The sequence below is a fragment of the Melospiza georgiana genome, unplaced genomic scaffold, assembly GCF_028018845.1.
Source record: "Melospiza georgiana isolate bMelGeo1 unplaced genomic scaffold, bMelGeo1.pri scaffold_29, whole genome shotgun sequence".
In the NCBI taxonomy this organism is placed as follows: Eukaryota; Metazoa; Chordata; class Aves; order Passeriformes; family Passerellidae; genus Melospiza; species Melospiza georgiana.
In genome coordinates, this window is record NW_026652215.1 from 539685 (window position 1) to 557365 (window position 17681).

The window sequence follows — 17681 nt, forward strand, 5'->3', positions numbered from 1 at the left end:
TAAAAAAAAAAAAAAAAAACAAAACAAAAACAGAACTGTTTTGTCCTGTTTTCTTTTACTATTTATGGATTGATATCAGCAATGTCCAGTTGGTATTAACCCCAGAACCTTCTAATGCATCCTGAACATATATGAAAATCAAGACCCTTCATGGCTGACAGTCATACAGACTTTTTCCACACCTCCTCCCCACCATTTCCATCATCCCATGCCTGTAACTCCTATGGATCAGGAATGGTGTGGCCAGCAGGAGCAGGGCAGGGATTCTTCCCCTGTGCTCAGCACTGCTTGGGCAGCTCCTTAAATGCTGTGTCCAGTTCTGGCCCCCAATTTAGGAAGGACATGGAGGGGCTGGAGCATTTCCAGAGAAGGGCAAAAAGGCTGATGACGGATGTGGAACACAAGAGCTTTGAGGAGTGGCTGAGGGAGCTGGGGTTGTCATGGAGAAGAGGAGGTTCAGGGGAGACAAGGCAGTGTCAAGGCACAGGTTGGACTTGATGAACTCCAAGGTCTTTTCCAACTTTGCTGACTCTGGGATTCTCTGAAACCACCCTTGGAGCAGTTCAGGATGAGCCCTGGGCCTCCTCTTGAGAAGCTCCAGGAGCCCAGGTCCCTCAGCTTCTCCTGCCAGCCCCAAAGCCCATCCTGTCTGTCCTGCAGAGCCTCTGCAGCTCCTCCTCATTGCCCAGAAAAGGGATCCCCAGAGCCAGACACAGCAGCTCTGATGTGCCCCCCTGGCCTGGGGTGCCTCTGGCAAGGGAGCAGCACCAGGCACTGCAGGAGCCTGCAGACAATTCCTGCAGCACTTGTAGGATGATCCTGCTGCCCAAGGGACGTTCCCATGGTGCCAAGTCAGGAACTGCAATGGGGAGTGGGGCCAGAGAGGAAAGGGAAAACAGGGATGGCAGTAGGAAGAAATTTATATCAGGAAGAGTAAAGAAAGCAAAGGTGAAGCCAAGGAAATGCTCAGGGCAGTTTGGGGCTGGCGGCCAGGCAGCCCCGGCTCTGAGAAACAGCGTCTGCAGTGGGACAGGAAACTCCCAGCTGATGGGAACAAACTTTCTGGCTGAGTGTAGAGGCCAGGACAAAGCTGAGTGGTTTCCCTGGTGTCCCCCAGCCCTTGCTGGCCCCAGGAGCTGATGGCATTTGTGCTCCCTCAGGTTCATGTCCCCACAGCAACAGCATGGGGGTGCTCCCCCTGCTGTGTGCAATGCAAACAGGGGCTGCTGAGCCAGTGCTGCCGTGTCTGTGCCTGCAAGGATGGGGCACCTGCATGAGCTGGGGGAGAGGCTATGGCTGCACAGGGGGGATGTTGTTGGCAGCTCCATCAGGACGCTCTGGGACACTGCCCTGGGCTGTGCAGTGCACTGGGGATGGATCAGCCCCTGCTCTGCTGCTCCTTCCCATCTGCCCCAGGGCCCTTGCATAATCCCAGTCATGCTGTTTGCCCCCAGCCTGCCCACGGCCAGACTGGGGCTGCTCACGGGGGTTTTCTGTGCTGAGCATTGCCTGGCCATGTTCTTGAGAGAGCCTGGGCAAGGAGCCTGGAGCCCCCAGGCCCTGGGCTGAGGCGTCAGCGCTGCCCCAGCAGTGCCCATGGCCTGTCCCTGCTGCAGCCCCGGCACTGCCACCCCCAGGGCTGTGCCTGGCCCCGAGAGCACTCAGGCCCTACAGCAACACCAGGGCCACCAGGGCAGTGGGGAAGGGCCACGGCAGCAGCACTGGCAACACCAAGTGCTGCTGCTGCTGGGCACAGCTGCTGGACCAGCACTGATCTGCCCCCAGCTCTGCACACAGACATTGCTGCTGCAGCTCCAGAGAAGGCAACAAAAGGGCATTTCTGCAGAAAACCCTGCTGGGAGATCCTTTAGTTCCTTTAAAGCCACAGAGAGTGCAGCCCCTCATTGACACAGTTTTGGTTACAGTGAAGGAATAGAGAAACAAAATGAGAAATGGTATAAAAATTGGCATTTCTTTGTAGACAATATGAAAAAATTAAAAGAAAGAAACAGAACCTCCAGAAGGAAACCAACAAGAAGTATCAAAGATTAGTTTTATTACAAGCACTTTGCATAAATTAGCCAGCAGTTTAATGTTCCTGAAACCATCCAGTCATCAGTCTCCACACTGCAGCCTTGAGCTCCTGGTTCCTCAGGCTGTAGATGAGAGGGTTCAGGACTGGAGGCACCACTGAGTACAGAACTGACAGGGCCAGATCCAGGGATGGGGAGGAGATGGAGGGGGGCTTCAGGTAGGCAAATGTGGCTGTGCTGATGAACAGGGAGACCACAGCCAGGTGAGGGAGGCAGGTGGAAAAGGCTTTGTGCTGTCCCTGCTCAGATGGGATCCTCAGCACGGCCCTGAAGATCTGCACATAGGAGAAAACCATGAACACAAAACAGCCAAAACTTAAACAGACACCAACAGCAAGAAGTCCCAGTTCCCTGAGGTTTGAGTGTGAGCAGGAGAGCTTGAGGATCTGTGGGATTTCACAGAAGAACTGGCCCAGGGCATTGCCATGGCACAGGGGCAGGGAAAATGTATTGGCCGTGTGCAGCAGTGAATAGAGAAAGCCACTGGCCCAGGCAGCTGCTGCCATGTGGGCACAAGCTCTGCTGCCCAGGAGGGTCCCGTAGTGCAGGGGTTTGCAGATGGACACGTAGCGGTCGTAGCACATGATGGTCAGGAGGAAATACTCTGCTCCAATGAAGAACAGAAAGAAAAAGAGCTGTGTAGCACATCCAGTGTAGGAGATGTTCCTGGTGTCCCAGAGGGAATTGTGCATGGCTTTGGGGACAGTGGTGAAGATGGAGCCCAGGTCGGTTAGGGCCAGGTTGAGCAGGAAGAAGAACATGGGCGTGTGCAGGTGGTGGCCGCAGCCTACGGCGCTGATGATGAGGCCGTTGGCCAGGAGGGCAGCCAGGGAGATGCCCAGCAAGAGGCAGAAGTGCAGGAGCTGCAGCTGCCGCGTGTCTGCCAATGCCAGCAGGAGGAAGTGCCTGATGGAGCTGCTGTTGGACATTTGCTGTGCCTTGGCATGGGGATCTGTAAGAAAAGTAACCATGGAATAGTTGGGTTTGGAGAGGACTTAAAATATCCTAGCATAGCCTGGGGGAACTTTCCCCCCTCTGCCTGCCCAGGGCTCTGCTGCCTGGAGCTGTCCCTTCCAGCAGCTGCTTCCCTGTGCCCAGGGCTGGGCCCTGCCAGTGCTGCCAGAGCCCAGCCCAGCCCTGGGGGCTCAGCTCTGCCCTGCAGACCCCTCCCAGCTCTGGCATTGCCAAGGGGCAGGTCTGGCTCTGCAGGCTCTGATGGCAAAGTAATATCAACCCTGAGGAGGCTGGAAAAGGAACACTGATGCTGCCTGTGAGGGGGCCTCTGCTGATCTTTGTAACAGCCCAGTTTATTCACATCTAAGAGAATTTTTTTGTTTATTTTTCTCAGCGTTAACAGAGAGATGAATATCTGTGGGCTGTTTCTCACCCAGGCAACCCAGAGCATTAGATTCAAAAAGCAGGTTTTCCCCTTTATGCAACCCCTGCCTTGCTCTGCTCCCTGTATAATCTACTTGGAAATGTCATGCAGTTAAATGCCATGCTGGGAGCAGTCCTGAACAATGCAGCATCATCACCCCACACAAGGAGAACACTTCCAAGCCTGACCAGCTGTCGCCTCCCACCCAGATCTTGTCCCCCAGCGCTGGGAGCAGCTGCCAGGGCTGGCTGAGAGCGTTCCCTGGCAGGCAGCAGAGTCCCTGCCCCAGCACAGCGCCCTGGGCTGCAGGACCCTGCTCTGCAGGACCTGGGAACCCCTGGCTGCTCTGCACAAGAGACAATCAGAGAATGTACTCACAGGGTCTGCAGGCATTGGGATGTTCCAGCTCGATGTTCCAGCTTTAGGAGATCATTCCAGGAGCTGCAGCTGCATTGTCCTGCAGCCAGAGGTTCCTGTGCCAAGGGCTTGCAGTGATTGTGCCCCAGGCACTTCTCAGCACCTTCCCAGCCCTGACTGATTGAAGCTCTCTGTGCCTCTGTGCTGTGCCCAGGGTGGCTGCAGGCAGTGCCCTAGCCCATCTGGGCTGGCAGAAGAGCTGCTCATCAAGAGAAATGTGCTTTTGAAGCTCTTCTTCATTACCAGGAGCTGCCTCTGTTCCAGGAGCCCAGCCCAGGTCAGCAGCACAGACACAGCACAAGGACATTAATGAGCCTCTGGGGCTTTGTGCTCAGGCCCTGAACATCAGTCCCTGAGAGGGAGCTGAAGAAACCTCTCCAGAACTCCCAAGTCAGAATCCAACTCCAAAGTTTCTTGGACTTTTAATGGGTCCCACTGAAGAGCACAAATGAGAAAGTGTCCCCAGGCCTCAGGCAGAGCAGAGAACTGGAGGCAGTGATGACAGTTGGGGACAAAGAGAAGCCAAGCCTTGGTGCCCTGGGGCACAGCAGGGTCCGTGCCACCAAGGGCTGTGAGGAGACACCTTGTGCTGAGGCACTGGGGCCTCCTGGCACAGCCTCAGCCAGGCTGGGCACTGTCAGCCCCTTGTCCTGCCCTCAGCATCCCCCCCTAGCCCACATCCCAGGGGCTTCAAGGATCTGCTGGGAGTCCCTGGGGAGCCTTGCTCAGGAATGGCCCTGGGGAATCCTTAATGCTCCCTGCAGGGACTGCAGGTTTTTGAAAGGACTTTGGGTTTGGCTTTTGCCTTGGAGTCTCTGAGAGGTTTGTGCAATCATGGCCTCCAATTATCTGCAGTAATTATTCCCTGGAGAGGCTTTCTCAGTAACAACACTCAGTGGGGCTCATTAATACTACAGGGTACTTCAGTTATTTTAAGGTACTTGGTGTTTCCCTTTTGATACACACTGTGCCAGAGGTTTTTGAATCATGGCCCCAGTTATCTGCTTTAATGAGTCCCTGGGGAGCTTTGTACTGACACTCAGTGGGGCTCATTAATGCCTTGAGATACTCAAGGTTTTTAAGGTACTTTATGGATTTAAGAATACTTTTAGGAACTTTTAAGGAATTTCCTTCCAAAATTGAGTGTCTGAGAGGTTTTTGTGCCTTCCGGACCTCCAGTTCTCTCCTCCAAGGAGTCCCTGAGGAGCCTGTGTTGGGTATCTTCCCTCTTTCTGTTTTACAACAAAGACAAAACTGAAAGAATTTTGTAAGACTTTCTAAAAGCATCTAAACAAACATGAGACAATTAACAATACAACAACAACTAGGAAAATTAAATGTCCTGTTTTAGATAGATATCATCCAAGCCTTTTATCCCTTGGATTGGAAGAGTTTATTGAACCAGTCTTTGTTTTCCACTTGAAGCTTCTTGAACTCTTCATTCAGTACTTGAATGCTCTTGTGGATTGACTCTCTGTGGCTGGAGAGGTTCATGCAAAACATGCCCTCAGAGTCTACACAGCCATGCCCCTGTGCCCAGAGTTAAAACTCTATCGCTGTTTTGCAAGGTGGCATGTTTGATGGTCTCTATGTCTGAGAGCAGGCCCCTCAGTGTGAGGGAGGTAGCATTGGTTTGCTTACTTAACAGGCACCCAAGATGGTCTGATTGTCCTAAAGCTTTAGCTGCAGCCACCCAAGCTAGTCCAAATTGGGGGTGCTACCATCCAATACCTGGATTAAAGCTTGCAAAGCCATCTCTTTGATATCATCCAATACTTCTCTGAGGATACCTGCTGCATGATCATCTGGTAGGCTGTGTTGTCCTTCTCCAACTAGATGGTTGATTGTCAATTCCGCCTTTGCCTCATTATTAGCATACTCATTGCTATTAGCATAAAAAACATTTCCATCCCTCTTCCCACAGGGTGTATTTTGTAAATGACAACAACATAATATATTTTAAATCATAGGTGCCAGAATTTTGAAGCATGCTCGGGGTTCACATCGGTGACCTGAGCCATACGTGCTGCTGGAGCCTGGAAAGCTTCAAGAGCGCTCACGAAAGAGGTATGAAAAGGCAAGCAGCATATAAGTTATCCGCCGCATATGTAGAATGGTGAGGGATAAAGGGGATAGAATTGTTATTAGCCTACGGATACGCTGAAGAAACTTTCCTTAACCCACATGAACTTTCAGAATGGAGAAAATCTGGGGATATACTGTGGGAAGCAGTGTTAGAAGATGATAAGTCAGCAAAGAAACCGAGCAAGCCATGGCGGGTGATGTACAATACACTTCAGCACGTCTCTGAGTGCACAGCAGCAGCCGTGGCTCAGGGCGGCTGCAGGGCTGTGCCGCTCCGAACTCCGCATGGGCGCAGCGGCGGGAGCAACGGCAGCCACAGGAGGGTTCGCCCCCTCCGACACAAGCGCCGCCGGACCGGAGCGCTTCTTCCAGCGGGAGCGCTCTCCCTCCGCCCCGCAGCCGGCAAAAGCTTCAGTGTGAGACCTAACAGCATAATAAATGTGACTCTTGTCAACAAAAGAAAGATTCCTACTGCAATTAAGAAGCCAGTGATAATAAACAAACGACACCGAGGACCATTACGGTCAAGACATTTTTCACCTATGTCAAAAGGATTTTTTATTTTTCCTAGCAGAGACTGTAAAAGAGACTTTAAATATCAGAAGCCCAACTAACTCAGTCAGTAGAACATTAAACTCTGAAATTATATTTTGAAAAAATTTAAAAACGTTAAAAATGTGTTAAAGTGGTTGTAGAAGTAAGATGTAATGAGTGTGTTTTTTGTATTTTTTAAACTTTGTTTAGATGTGATAAAAGTAAAAGCAAGCACTGAATTTAAAAGAATTTTTCCACAGGTATACCTTTAAAAAAAACATTTTATGTTTGTGTGCATTTAAGTATAAAAATGCTGCAGCAAATACGTGAAGAAACTTGTTTTAGTTTAGTATTTTAGAATCAGGCCTGTAAGTAAGTTATAGTAAATGCGATATTTTATTTCTATAGTAAGTATTATCCGTTGCTTAGTTTAAGTTAAATTATCTATTAAGTGCCATTAAATGTTAAATACTGTTAAGGTTGAGTTTTGTTAAATTTATCTCCTGTTAAGTTTAAGTGTTATTAATTTTAAATAAACCTAGATTCTGTTTAAATTATATTAGGTTTAAGTTATGTAGAATTTAAAGTCAGTTAAGTTTTGTTGAAGTTTTGTTAGATTTAAGTGATTTTACATGTAAGTTCTGTTGATTTAAAAATCTGTTAAGTTTAAGTAAAGATAAGTTTAAGTAATGTTAAGTTCTATTAAGTTAAAATATTTTAAGTTTAAGCATTTTATGTCTAGGTACTATTAAGTTTAAGTGATGTTAGATAGATCTATACTTTTATGATAGGCGTTTATTTTTATGACTTGTGTGCGAAGTGTTGTTGTGAACATCAGAGAAACTCTAGTTAAAAAAGGACAATCAGAAGCATTTGTGAGTAGAGCCATTCCTGTTTGAAGTGTATCTGCTGTTTGAGAATAGAAAGCAAACTGACCAGACAGTTGACACGGGTGAAACCTGCGCACATGTTACTCCTTTAGCTTATTTTTGTAGGTTGTATTGGCACACCTGAGTTTGGTTTGAGCCTTGTAGCACATAGAATTCTTTTTGTATCTGTTGTATAGCATATCCTATAAATAGTGACAGCCTTTTTGTTTTGTTTCCCTGGCTTAGATCCCTTGTAAGAGAGAAACCTTGCTAGCTGAGAATACTGTTTGAAATACTGTTTAGTTGTTAGAATTGCCTATTTTTGTGCTGCAAAGAGTGTGACACAGTTAGCCCATAGAATTTTGCTTTTCATAAAAAATAAAAACAGGGGAAGTGTTGGGAAATTTAGGAGGCTGGAGATTGGAAAAGTACAAAGCCGTGGTTAATTCCAAGTCCTGCACCTGTGAGATAGCGTGTCCTTGGGCCTAGCTGTAGTAGGATAACAAATAGTGAAAAAGACAAGAGAAAAGAGAGATGTAATCCCTAAGGAATGAGGAAGAGTTCATGGTATAGTTTAACCAATAGATTGCTTGGCTTACAGAATATTCATGAGCTTATTATTTGCTGCATAAGTGCTTGATGCTTTCTTCAATAAACTGGACCTGTGATGAACCACCTGGTGTCCTGGTCTCCTTCCCACAACAGAACCCCATAACCACATGACCGTGATGGACCTCCATAACCACATGGCCTTGATGGACCCCCATAACCACATGGCCTTGATGGAACCCCATAACCCCATGACCTTGATGGACCCCGAGGACCTTGATGGACCCCTATGACCCAGATTGACCCCCATAACCACATAACCTTGATGGACCTCCATAACCCCATGACCCTGATGGAACTCCATAACCCCATGATCCTGCTGACCCACCATGACCTTGATGGACCCTCATGACCCTGATTGACCCCCATGACCCCATAGCCTTGATCGACCTCCATAACCCCATGACCCTGATGGACCCCCATAACCACATGGCCCTGATGGAACCCCATAACACCATGACCCTGGTTACTCCCATGATCTTGATGGACCCCCATAACCACATGACCCCATAACCCTGATAGACCCCCATAACCACATGTCCCTGTGCGGGATGTCCCTGTGCGGGATGTCCACGAGCGGGATGTCCCCGTGTGGGATGTCCATGTGCGGGATGTCCGCGTGCGGCACAAAGCCGCCGGCCCCCCACAGGAACACCCGGGGCAGCTGGGCCACCACCAGGAGCAGCGCGTCACCCGCCAGGACGGGGGGGGCAGGACACCGGGGACAAGCCTGGGGGAGAGGGGACACGAGTGAGGAGACCTTGGAGACCTTGGGGACCTTGGAGATGTTGGAGATGTTGGGGTGATGGGGATCTTGGGGACCTTGGGGAGCTTGGGGACACTGGGGACCTTGGAGATGTTGGAGATGTTGGAGACCTTGGGAATCTTGAGGACGTTGGGGACTTTGGGAATATGGAGGTTGTTGGGCACATTGGAGATGTTGGGGACCTTTGAGACCTTGGGGACATTGGAGATGTTGGGGACATTGGAGATGTTGGGGTGATGGGGACACTGGGGACATTGGAGATGTTGGGGTGATGGGGACACTGGAGACCTTGGGGACATTGGGATGATGGGGACCTTGGGCACACTGGAGATGTTGGGGTGATGGGACATTGCAGACATTGGAAAACACTGGGGACATTGGAGATGTTGGGGCAATGGGGACCTTGGGGACCTTGGGGACATTGGAGATGTTGGAGACCTTTGGGACCTTGGGGACACTGGGGGCACTGGGGACATCAGGTGCACTGGGGTGATGGGGCCTTGGGGACCTTGGGGACATTGGAGAACGTTGGGGACACTGGAGATGTTGGGGTGATGGGACCTTGGGGATACTGAGGACATTGGAGACCTTGGGGACATTGGAGATGTTTGGGTGATGGGGCCTCAGGGACATTGGAGATGTTGGGGACCTTGAGGACCTTGGGAGTATGGAGGACACTGGGGACATCGGGGATGTTGGAGCAATGGGGACCTTGGGGACCCTGGGGTCATTGGGATGATGGGGACCTTGGGGACACTGGAGATGTTTGGGACCTTGGAGACCTTGGGGACCTTGCGAATATGGAGGGTGTTTGGGCCGTTGGGGACATTGGGGACCTTGGAGATGTTGGGGTGATGCGACAGTGGGGACATTGGAGATGTTGGGGTGATGGGACACTGGGGACATTGGACATGTTGGGGTGATGGGGACCTTGGGGACATTGGAAAACCTGGGGGACATTGGAGATGTTTGGACATTGGGGACATTGGGGACCCTGGAGATATTGGGGTGATGGCACCTTGGGGACATTGGGGACCTTGGGGACATTGGAGATGCTGGGGTGATGGGACCTTGGGGACATCTGGGGACATTGGAGACCTTGGGGACCTTGGGGACATCTGAGGAGACCTCGGGGCCATTGTTCTCCCCGAGGCCACTTTGGTGTCCCTCAGCCCATCCTGGTGTCCCCAAGGCCACTCCTGGGCTGGCATTGTCACCCTCGGTGTCCCCAAGGCTGTTCCTGGGCTGGCATTGTCACCCTCGGTGTCCTCGGGCTCCATCTTGATGTCCCTCACCCATTGTCACCATTTCCACCCAAATTTCACCATTTTTAGCCCAATTTTCACCATTTTTCACCATTTTTAACCCAGTTTTCACCATTTCCCACACGAATTTTCACCATTTTAACCAAATTTTCACCATTTTAACCCAATTTTCACCATTTTAACCCATTTTTTACCATTTTAACCCATTTTCACCCATTTTCACCATTTTTAACCCAAATTTCACCATTTTAACCATTTCCCACCCCATTTTTCACCATTTCCCCCAATGTTTTCACCATTTTTAACCCATTTTCACCATTTTAACCAATTTTCACCATTTGCCCCAAATTTTCACCATTTTTAACCTATTTTCCACCATTTCCACCCCATTTTTCCCCATTTTAAACCCATTTTCCACCATTTCCCACCCCAATTTTCACCATTTTTAACACAATTTTCACCATTTCCCCCCCATTTTCACCATTTCCACCCATTTTTCACCATTTTAACCCATTTTCACCATTTCCACCCAATTTTCCCCATTTCCACCCCAATTTTCACCATTTTAAACCAAATTTTCACCATTTTAAACCCATTTTCCACCATTTCCCCAATATTTTCACCACTTCCCACCCATTTTTCCCCATTTTTTCACTATTTTTCCATTTTCTCAAATTTTTCCGATTTTTCCCTCCATTCCCCTCCCTTTTTCCCCCATTTCCCCCCTATTTTTTTTCTCAATTCCCCCTATTTTTTCCCGTTACCCCAATTTTTCCATTTTACCCCCGATTTTCCCTGGTTTCCCCCATTTTTCCCTGTTTTCCCCCCAATTTCCCCATTTTTCTGCAGTTCTTTCCATTTCTTCACCATTTTTCCCAATTTCCCTCCATTTTCCCCATTTTTCCCTGGGTTTCTCCTATTTTTTCCCCATTTTCCCCACATTTTTCCTGTTTTTTCCTCCCATTTTTCCCCATTTTTCCCTGTTTTTTCCTATTTTTTCCCATTTTCCCCACATTTTTTCCTATTTTTCCCCATTTCCACCCCATTTTTCCCACATTTTTTCCTGTTTTTTCCTCCCATTTCCCCCCCTTTTCCCCACATTTTTTTCCTATTTTTCCCCATTTTTCCCCACATTTTTCCCCATTTCCCTCCGTTTTTTTCCTATTTTTTCCCCACTTTTCTCTGGGTTTTTTCCTAATTTTTCCCCATTTCCCCCCCATTTTTCCCATATTTTTAAAATTTTTTTTCCACATTTTTTCCTATTTTTCCCCCACTTTTCCCGCATTTTTTTTCCTGTTTATTCCTCCCATTTCCCCCCCATTTTTACCTGTTTTTTTCCTTTTTTTTTTCCCATTTTCCCCCATTTTCCCTGTTTTTTTCCTATTTTTCCCCATTTTCCCCCCATATTTCCCACATTTTTTCCTGGTTTTTCCCCATTTCCCCCCCATTTTCCCCTGGATTTTTTCCTATTTTTCCCCCATTTTCCCCACATTTTTTCCACCCATTTTTCCCTGTTTTTTTCCCTGTTTTTTTTCCCCATTCCCCCCATTTTTCCCCCATTTTCCTGTTTTTTCCTCCCATTTTCCACCCATTTTTCTCTCTTTTTTCCTATTTTTTCCCCATTTCCCCCCATTTTTCCCACATTTTTTCCTATTTTCCCCCACTTTTCCCGCCTTTTTTCCTGTTTTTTCCTCCCATTTTCCCCCCATTTTTTCCTGGTTTTTTCCTTTTTTTCCCCCATTTCCCTCCATTTTCCCTGGTTTTTTCCTATTTTTCCCCATTTCCCCCCTATTTTTCCCACATTTTTCCCTGTTTTTTTTCCCTATTTTTTCCCACATTTTTTCCACCCATTTTCCCCTGTTTTTTCCCCATTTCCCCCCATTTTCCCTATTTTTTCCCCATTTTCCCTGTTTTTTTCCTATTTTTTTCCCACATATTTCCCACATTTTTTCCTCACATTTTCCCCGCCATTTTTCCCTGTTTTTTCCTATTTTTTCCCCGTTTTTCCTTTGTTTTACCCCATTTTTTTCCTTTTTTCCCCACATTTTTTTTGTTTTTTGCCGGTTTTTTCCCCCAATTTTTAAATTTTTTCCATTTTCCCCAATTTTCCCATTTTTCCCCCCAATTTCTCTCCCCATTGACCACGCTCTGAGCCTGGAACCTCCCCCTCATTTTCCCTTTGTTTTTCCCCATTTTCCCCATTTTTTTCCCATTTTTTTCCATTTTTTCTCATTTCTTTCCCTGTTTTCCCCCAATTTTTAAATTTTTCCAGTTTTCCCAATTTCTCCATTTCCCCCCCCCAATTTCTCTCCCCGTTGACCACGCTCTGAGCCAGAACCTCCCCCTCATTTTCCCTTGGTTTTCCCTCATTTTTTCCATTTTTTCCCGATTTTCTCTTTTTTTCCATTTTTTTCAATTCTTTCCCCATTTTTCCCAATTTCCCCGCAGCTCCGGGGACACAAAATGGGGACTAAAATTGGAAAATTTGGTTTAAAATGGGGGGGAAAGCAGGAAATTTGGTTCAAAATGGGAAAATTTGGTTAAAAATGGGGAAATTTGGTTAAAAATGGGAAAAAATGGGAAAATTTGGGATTTTTGAGAGCCTGGAACGGCCACAGCTCTGGGGACACAAAATGGGGACAAAAATGGGAAAATTTGGGGAAGTTTGGGATTTTTGAGAGACTGGAATGGCTGCAGCTCCTGGGACAGAAAATGGGGACAAAAATGGGAAAATTTGGTTAAAAATGGGAAATTTGGGATTTTAGGGAGGCTGGAACGGGCACAGCTCTGGGGACACAAAATGGGGGGAAAATGGGAAAATTTGGAGTTTTTCATCCAAAAATTTGGGTAAAAAAGGGAAAATTTGGGGAAAATTTGAGAAAAATTTGGGATTCTTTAGAGTCTGGAACGGCCGCAGCTCTGGGGACACAAAATAGGGGAAAAAACCAGAAAATTTGGTTAAAAATGGGGGGGGGGGAAATTGAAAATTTAGTTAAAATGGGGAAATTTGGGGCAATTTGGGGAAATTTGGGGAAAATTTGGGATTTTTGAGAGTCTGGAATGGCCGCAGGTCTTGGGACACAAAATGGAGACAAAAATGGGAAAATTTGGGGAAATTTGGGGAAATTTGGGGAAATTTGGGATTTTTGAGAGTCCGGAACGGCCGCAGCTCGTGGGACACAAAATGGGGGAAAAATCAGAAAATTTGGGGACACTCCCAGCCCCTCCCAGTCCCATTTTCCCCTCTAAAATCCCCATTTTTAACCCTAAAATCCCCGGATTTTTCCTCCCAGTACAAACCAGTACAAACCACTCCCATTTCCCCCTCTAAACCCCCAATTTTTAACCCTTAAATCCCAATTTTTCCCTCGAAAATCCCCATTTTTAACCCTAAAATGCCCAATTTTTAACCCTTAAATCCCCTGATTTTTTTCCCTTTAGTCCCTCCCAGTTTGTCCCAGTCCCTGCCAGTATAACCCAGTCCCGTTTTCCCCTCTGAAACCCCAATTTTTAACCCTAAAATGCCCAAATTTTAACCCCAAAATCCCCGGATTTTTTCCCTCCCAGTCCCTCCCACTCCCCCCCAGTACAAACCAGTATAAACCAGTCCCCTCCCAGTAACTCCCAGTCCAAACCAGTCCCATTTTAAACCCCTAAATCCACGTTATTAACCCTAAAAAAAACCTCGCCATTTTTAACCCTTAAATTCCCACTTTTAACCCTTAAATTCCCGGGTTTTTTTCCCAAAAATCCCCGGATTTTTCCCCCCAGTCCCTCCCACCCCATCCCAGTTTGTCCCAGTCCCTCCCAGTATAACCCAGTCCCGTTTTCCCCTCTAAGGCCCCAATTATTACCCCAAAATCCCCATTTTAACCCTAAAATCCCCACTCTTAACCCTTAAATTCCCGGGGTTTTTTTTCCAAAAATCCCCGGATTTTTCCCCCCAGTCCCTCCCAGTCCCTCCCAGTCCCTCCCAGTCCATCCCAGTTTGTCCCAGTATAACCCAGTCCCCTCCCAGGCCCATTTTCCCCTCTACACCCCCAATTTTTAACCCTTACATCCCCATTTTTCCCTCGAAAATCCCCAGTTTTTAACCCTAAAATGCCCAAATTTTAACCCCAAAATCCCCGGATTTTTTCCCTCCCAGTCCCTCCCAGTATAACCCAGTCCCGTTTTCCCCTCTAAGGCCCCGATTATTAACCCTTAAATCTCCATTATTAACCCTAAAATCCCCAATTTTTAACCCTAAAATGCCCGGATTTTCTCCCCCCAGTCCCTCCCACTCCCCCCCAGTACAAACCAGTATAAACCAGTCCCCTCCCAGTCCCATTTTTCCCCCTAAAATCCCCATTTTAACCCTTCAATCCCCATTTTAACCCTTCAATCCCAGGATTCCCCCCCCCCCAGTACAAACCAGTATAACCCAGTCCCCTCCCAGTAACTCCCAGTCCAAACCAGTCCCATTTTAAACCCCTAAATCCACGTTATTAACCCTAAAAAAAACCTCGCCATTTTTAACCCTTAAATTCCCACTTTTAACCCTTAAATTCCCGGGTTTTTTTTACCAAAAATCCCCGGATTTTTCCCCCCAGTCCCTCCCACCCCATCCCAGTTTGTCCCAGTCCCTCCCAGTATAACCCAGTCCCGTTTTCCCCTCTAAGGCCCCAATTATTACCCCAAAATCCCCATTTTAACCCTAAAATCCCCACTCTTAACCCTTAAATTCCCGGGGTTTTTTTTCCAAAAATCCCCGGATTTTTCCCCCCAGTCCCTCCCAGTCCCTCCCAGCCCATCCCAGTTTGTCCCAGTCCCTCCCAGTATAACCCAGTCCCGTTTTCCCCTTTATCACCCTGATTTTTAACCCTTAAATCTCCATTATTAACCCTTAAATCCCCATTTTTACCCCATAAATCGCCGTATTTTTTCCCTTTAGTCCCTCCCAGTCCCCCCAGTCCATCCCAGTATAACCCAGTCCCCTCCCAGTCCCATTTTCCCCCTAAATTCCCCATTTTTAACCCCAACATCCCCGGATTTTTTCCCTTTAGTCCCTCCCAGTCCCTCCCAGTCCATCCCAGTTCAAACCAGTTTGTCCCAGTATAACCCAGTCCTCTCCCAGTCCCATTTTCCCCTCTAAAATCCCCATTTTTCCCCCCTCAAATCCCCAATTTTTGACCCAAAACCACCAGATTTTCACCTCCGAGTCCCTCCCAGTCCATCCCAGTTTGTCCCAGTCCGCCCCAGTCCCCACGCCTGCGCACTGGAGCCGCGGGGGGCGGGGCCTCGACAGGGCCACGCCCATCTGGGGGAGGGGCCCTGGGGGGGGAGGGGCGGGAGCGGCCCCAGGGCTGAGCCCGCGCAGGGCACTGTCCCAAAATGGGGACAAACGGCACCAAATGGCACCAAAGGGGAGCCGGGGGGTGCCAGGGGTGCCAGGTGTCCCTGCGTGGCACCAGAGTGGCACCGAGTGGCACCGAAGGGACAAAAAGTGGCACCAAGTGGCACCAAAGTGGCACTAAAGGGACAAAAAGTGGCACCAAAGTGACAAAAATGGCACCAGAGTGGCACCAAATGGCATCAAAGTGACAAAAAATGGCACCAGATGGCATCAGGTGGCACCAAAGTGGCACCAAAGTGACAAAAAATGGCATCAAAGTGGCACCAGCGGCATCAAAGGGACATCAGATGGCATCCAGGTGGCACCAGGTGGCACTGAATGGCACAAAGTGCCACTAAAGGGACATCAGGTGGCACCAAATGGCACCAGAGTGGCACCAAGTGGCACCAAAGTAGCACCAGATGGCACCAAATGGCACCAAATGGCACTAAGGTGGCACTAAAGGGACATGAAGTGGCACCAGGTGGCACCAAATGGCACCAGAGTGGCACCGAGTGGTGCCAGGTGTCACCTGAGTGGCACCAAAGTGGCACCAAATGGCACCGAGTGGCATTAGAGTGGCACCACGTGGCACTAAAGTGACATCAAATGGCACCAAATGTCACCCAGGTGGCACCAAAGGCACAAAGAGTGGCACCAGGGTGACACCGATGGGCCACAAAGTGGCACCAACCCCCCCAATGTCCCCAAAGTGTCCCCAAAGTGTCACCAAAGTGTCCCCAATGTCCCCAATGTCCCCCCAATGTCCCCCAATGTCCCCCAATGTCCCCCCAATGTCCCCAAATGTCCCCAAATGTCTCAAAATGGCCCCCAAATTTTAGGGACAATTTTGGGGACAATTTGGGGACATTTTCAGGATATTTGGGGACATTTTTGGGACAATTTTGGAGCAGAATTTGGGGACAATTTGGGGACAATTTTGGGGAAAATTCTTGGTTATTTTGGGGAAACTTTGGGGACAGTTTGGGGTCAATTTTCAGAATATTTGGGGCCATTCTGGGATATTTTGAGACAAACTTGGGGCATTTTGGGGCATTTTGAGGGAATTTGGGGACATTTTGTGGAAAATTTGGGGCCAATTCTGGCACTGTTGGGGTCAATTTGGGGCATTTTTGGGACATTTTGGAGATCATTTGGGGCAAATTTGGGACATTTGGGGACATTTGGGGTCAATTTTGGGCATTTTGGGGTAAAATTTAGGGGGAATTTGGGACATTTTAGGGACAATTATGGGACAAACTTGGGGCAAACTTGGGGCGTTTTGGGGAAAAATTTGGGAACAATTATGGGACAATTATGGGACAATTATGGGACAATTTGGGGACAATTATGGGGAAAATTTGGGGTCAACTTTGGGGGCATTTGGGGACAATTCAGGGTCAATTTGAGGCAATTTTGGGGACATTTGGGGAAATTTCGGGGACAGTTTTGGGGATTTGGGGGCATTTGGGGACAATTGGGGACATTTGAGGAGCAATTTTGGGATATTTTGGGGTCCATTGGGGACATTTTGGGGTCAATTTTGGGAAAACTTGGGGGCATTTCGGGGTCATTGCAGGAATTCGGGTGAGTTTGGGTCATTTTGGGACATTTGGGATTTTTGGGGGAATTTTGGGATTTTTTGGGTTCACGCACAGCAGGGTCAGTGCCAGGAGTTCAATTTGGGATTTTGGGGAATTTCTGGCACTTTTTGGGGTAAATCTTGGGGGTTTGGGGTCATTTGGGGACATTTTTGGGTCACTCCCCGCAGGTTCAGCATCAGGGGGGGAATTTGGGGTGAATTTGGGATATTTTGGGGTGAATTTTGGGGTGAATTTTCAGATATTTTGGGGTGAATTTTGGGATGTTTTATGACATTTTTGGAGTGAATTTTTGGGTAAATTTTGGGGTTTTATGGGGGTGAATTTGGGATATTTGGGGGTGAATTTGGGGGTTTTGGGGGTGAATTTTGGGGTTTTTGGGTCACTCAGCAGGGTCAGCGCTGGGAAGTGAATTTGGGGTGAATTTGGGATTTTTGGGGTGAATTTTGGAGTGAATTTGGGATTTTTGGAGATAATTTTGGGGTAAATTTTGGGGTGAAATTCGGATTTTTTGGGGGTAATTTTGGGGTGAATTTCAGGTAAATTTGGGATTTTTGGGGTGAATCTTGGGGTGAATTTTTGGGGAAATTTTGAGGGTTTTGGGGATATTTTGGGGTGAATTTTGGTGGTCTTGGTCACTCACAGCAGGTTCAGCATCGGGAGGTGAATTTGGGAATTTTGGGGTAAATC

At 48.0% G+C, this 17681-nt stretch overlaps 2 protein-coding genes across 2 annotated transcripts in view; both read right to left on the reverse strand.

Moving 5' to 3' along the window:
- The window catches only part of LOC131096330 (zinc finger protein 551-like), a 184137-nt gene that overhangs the window by 23915 nt on the left and 142541 nt on the right, over positions 1–17681 (reverse strand).
- On the reverse strand, positions 2090–3046 carry LOC131096452 (olfactory receptor 14A16-like). Its single transcript, XM_058044791.1, has one exon. The coding sequence runs from the start codon at positions 3020–3022 to the stop codon at positions 2090–2092; it is 933 nt and encodes a 310-aa protein (XP_057900774.1). The 5' UTR covers positions 3023–3046.

Coding starts and splice junctions, on each gene's coding strand:
- LOC131096452 (XM_058044791.1), bottom strand. CDS start 3,022: ATGTCCAACAGCAGCTCCATCAGGCACTTCCTCCTGCTGGCATTGGCA.